The sequence below is a fragment of the Monoraphidium neglectum genome (assembly GCF_000611645.1).
Source record: "Monoraphidium neglectum strain SAG 48.87 unplaced genomic scaffold scaffold02921, whole genome shotgun sequence".
Taxonomy (NCBI): Eukaryota; Viridiplantae; Chlorophyta; class Chlorophyceae; order Sphaeropleales; family Selenastraceae; genus Monoraphidium; species Monoraphidium neglectum.
The window spans coordinates 1-1,997 of NW_014010707.1; the positions used below are offsets into that span (position 1 = coordinate 1).

General features: G+C 69.4%; 1 protein-coding gene across 1 annotated transcript in view; it reads right to left on the reverse strand.

Annotated features, from left to right (window-relative positions):
- Positions 1-1,215: 1,215 nt before the first annotated feature.
- The window catches only part of MNEG_11815 (hypothetical protein), a gene marked incomplete at both ends in the record, with an annotated part of 3,191 nt that continues 2,409 nt past the window's right edge, over positions 1,216-1,997 (reverse strand). Inside the window, one exon of the mRNA XM_014039712.1 lies at positions 1,216-1,565. Within this exon, the coding sequence (XP_013895166.1) occupies positions 1,216-1,565 (350 nt within the window). The remainder of the gene's footprint in view (positions 1,566-1,997) is intronic.

Sequence of the window (1,997 nt, forward strand, 5' to 3'; positions counted from 1 at the left end):
GCCGCGCGGCGCGGGGCGGCTGCGGGAGGGGGCGCACGATGGGTTTGGGGACGACAGGCGCGTGCGGCCGCGGCGGGACTGAACGGCGACGCCGCGCGGCGCACGGCGCGCCTGTTCCGTGCGCTGTTGCCGCAGCATTTGTTGCCTCTGACCCATCAGGGGCTACTCCAGCCGCGGCCCCCTGTTTTTGTCGGGCGGCGCCCGCCAGACGCCTGCGGCCCTGTGCCCCTTCCCACTTTCCTTAGACCCCGCTTTTGCCCCAATCTGACTATCAACCTCCTGACCGTGGCCCCTGCTGGCCCCAAGCGCCGAGCAAGCCGCCACCAGGGCGATCCAGCAGGGCCGCGGCCCCCCTTCTCTCGCCGCGACCCCGCCTCTGGCGCCGCCGGCACGGCCGCCCTCGGGCCGCCGGGAGCGGCGTCGGCCGCCCGGCTTTCGGTTTTGTGCGGGAGAGCAGTGTGCTCTTGAAGCGTCTGCATGCACCTACGCATGGCCTGTTTTTAACCCTTTTGCGCCAGCGCCCGCGACACCCTCACCCCTGCGGCGCGCGCCGCCGCGCCGCGCGGCCCAGCCCCGTCCGCCCAGCCGCATTTTCGGGCCGTGCCGCGCTGGGGCGCCGCGCGGCCCCGCGGGTGCGGGCGCGTCGGCCTGCGCGCGCGTGCGCAGCCCTCTTCTTCACAGGGGCCATCCGCAGCACCCGCAGCTGGCGGGTGGGTTCCCGACTGCGACGGCCTGAGTAACCACCCTCACAGTATCAAATGACAGGGGCCTTGGGATGGTGGCGTCACTGACAGGGGTGGGTGACGTCATCGAAAGCGCCGCATCGCTGCAGCTTTGTGTTGCGCCCAGAACACAGTGGATCGTTTTGGGGTGAACTGGACATGCTCCTGCTGGCAGCCGACCCCAAAAGCAAGAGAGCCCAAGACACATCCGATCCGCAGGGTTACAAGGCCACCCAGGGGATGGGAGGTGGCAACGAGGCGCTCTGGGGCGCAGGGCCGCTTGAGATAAGGCAGGGCAGGCGGCCGCTCATGGTGGGCGCGTGCGAATGAAGGCACACATATCGGCACTTGCCTTTGACGAAAGAACCAAAGAAAAAAACTCACTCTACACAAAAAAAACTCACACTCAGGAATCAAGCAAAGCCCAAACCCCAACAAACTGCAAAGACTGCAAGGCGCAATCGCAGCGCCTCCTGAATTCCAAGGCGCCCCGTCACGGCGCGCCCGCCGCCCCCGCGCCCTCCGGCGGGGCGTCCCGCATGAGCTCCGGCCACCTCGCCGCGACCGCCCCCGCGCTCCGCACGTCCCACACGCCCACCGTCCCCTTGGCGCCCGCGAGCGCCAGCAGGTGCGGCGCGTCTGCGCCGCAGAAGCCCGCCGTGAAGATTGCGCCCAGGCCGGCGTCCTTGCTGGCGAGAAGCTTCGGGGCGTCACCGGTGACGTCCCAGAGCTTCGCCTTCTTGTCCGTGCTCGCGGTCGCGAGGAGGCCGGGGGCGGCCGGGCAGAAGCTGAGGGCGCAGGCGGGCTTGTCGTGGGCCGCCAGGCGGAACAGCGGCTTGGAGCCTGGGTGTAGGGTTTAGGGTTTTAGCGGGGCCGTTTGGATCAGCAGGGAGTGGTAGGGTTTGATGCGAGCGCGGAGGGGCAGGAGCTCAGGGTAAGGGGTAAGAGGGAAAGGGGTGCAGCGCGGCCGCGCGAGCCCCGCCCGGCTGCGCTTGTTGTTCAAAGAGGATTGAGGACGTGTGCGGATGTCGCTCTGGCATTTAACCCCCGAGGCCTGGTGTGAGGGGCCGCGGGGGCTGATAAACAGTTCGTTTCGGTCTGCGGAGGTCCATCAGCCGGGCGCGGGGCTTGGGGCCCGCGCCAGGATAGTTTGGCGCCGCGCTGCTGGTGTCTCGCACGCCTGAAGGCCGCAAAAAGCGGGCTGCGCACCGGCGACGCCGCCGCGTGCGCCGCGTGCGCCGCCCCCCCCCCCCAAAAAAAGTGCCACGCGCGGAG